General features: G+C 51.5%; 1 protein-coding gene across 1 annotated transcript; it reads right to left on the bottom strand.

Moving 5' to 3' along the window:
- Positions 1–306: 306 nt before the first annotated feature.
- On the bottom strand, positions 307–1,251 carry LOC119592935 (myosin light chain kinase A-like). Its single transcript, XM_037941826.1, has 2 exons — positions 1,174–1,251; positions 307–1,041 (listed from the first exon to the last, which is right to left on the bottom strand). The coding sequence occupies exons 1-2, from the start codon at positions 1,249–1,251 to the stop codon at positions 307–309; spliced, it is 813 nt and encodes a 270-aa protein (XP_037797754.1).
- Positions 1,252–1,374: the final 123 nt, after the last annotated feature.

Below are 1,374 nucleotides of genomic sequence, written 5' to 3'. Positions count from 1 at the left end.
GCTAGTGATGTATATATATGTTTATTTATTCACTTCGGGTTCCATATACATTAACAGGGTATCTTACAGTTTTACATTAACAGGGTATCTTACAGTTTTATGCAAATGAGAGTGAATAGAAAAAAAAAACCTATTCAGTATACATGAGTATTTAATACACTGTTTGTTAAGGCTTCATCGAGCAAGTATTGCTCTATACATGGCGGAGACTTTTTTTTATGAGAAAGCATGTATGCTGAGATGCTATTATTCCCTGATGCTGAGGACGCCCCCTGGATACTCTGTCGCCATGACGCCAGGATTTCACTATTTCGACCTGAGGGCCTCCAGAAGCGCGTCCAGACCGTCGCGAGAGTCGGCGTGCTCGCTCTGGCTACTCTTGTACCACTTCAGGACCGAGGTCGTTCGCAAGTTGACGCAACTCGAGATCTGATTTAGGACCTTTCCGACGCTGTAGACGTCGGAGAGGCTGCTACATTTGCCACCCTGAGTCCTGAAGAACTCGGGAGGATAGTGCGAATCTCGAGTCCAGGATCCGCCCAGGTATAGGCGTTGGCCTTCGCGCTTGGACATGCCGAAGTCGATGACGGTGACCTTGACGCCGTTGGGGGTTTTCTTCACGCAGATGTTGTCGTTCTTGATGTCGTTGTGAATTATGCCCTTCGCGTGGATGGCCCGGAAGACTTCGGCGACCTTTATGGCGATGGCGAACCACTCCTCGGGGAGCAGCGCATCAGCCTTGCAAAGCCAGTCGTACAGAATCGGGCCGGCGTACGCGGTGGCGATCATGGCCCGCTCCAGACACACGCCCCCGAGCCGCTGGACTCCCGGAACAGCCTTGAGAGCTGACATAGCTTGAGCCTCAGTAAGGGCAGCTACATAGGCGGTGTAATCAAATGAGAATTTTACAACTGCGTTTTTCCTCGAGGTGAGATACGCTACTCCGAACGCTCCCTTTCCCAGCAGAATTGGCTCGTTGCCGAGCATGGCGTCGGCCTGCTCAATGGACAGACTGGGCATGTGCCACACTTTCCTAATAATCTGTAGGTTTTTGAGTTCTTGCGGGGAAGGCGTCCAAAGTTGAATCTGGAGGGATCTTTTGCACTATTTGACTGGCTTCGCTGGAGAAGGCTGCCTCTGAGACCTCGGTTTCCTGGTCTAGAAGTCGTTTGCCCTCTGTTTGAGCGGGTGTGCTGGGTTAGGCCGCCTGGGGACCTGGATTTCCTGGTTCACTCTCTGAGCGCGATCCATTGCGAGGAAGCGCGTCTTGCTAGATTCTTAATATATCCAACGAATGTTTCTTCAGTTCCGCAGAATGAAGACTGTGTTTCCAGGAGGGGTCGGTCGGGGTACCTTGGCGTTACGTAGCGAGGT

The sequence above is a fragment of the Penaeus monodon genome, chromosome 31 (genome assembly GCF_015228065.2).
Source record: "Penaeus monodon isolate SGIC_2016 chromosome 31, NSTDA_Pmon_1, whole genome shotgun sequence".
Classification (NCBI taxonomy): domain Eukaryota; kingdom Metazoa; phylum Arthropoda; class Malacostraca; order Decapoda; family Penaeidae; genus Penaeus; species Penaeus monodon.
The sequence above is the reverse complement of the archived record's forward strand: the minus strand, read 5'-3'. Positions and strand labels throughout refer to the sequence as shown.

Bases quoted from the DNA above. Each gene is read 5' to 3' on its own strand.
- LOC119592935 (XM_037941826.1), bottom strand. From the start codon at position 1,251: ATGGATCGCGCTCAGAGAGTGAACCAGGAAATCCAGGTCCCCAGGCGG. The intron at 1,042-1,173 runs GCAAACGACTTC...AAAAACCTACAG, and splicing joins CACACCCGCTCAAACAGAGG to ATTATTAGGAAAGTGTGGCA.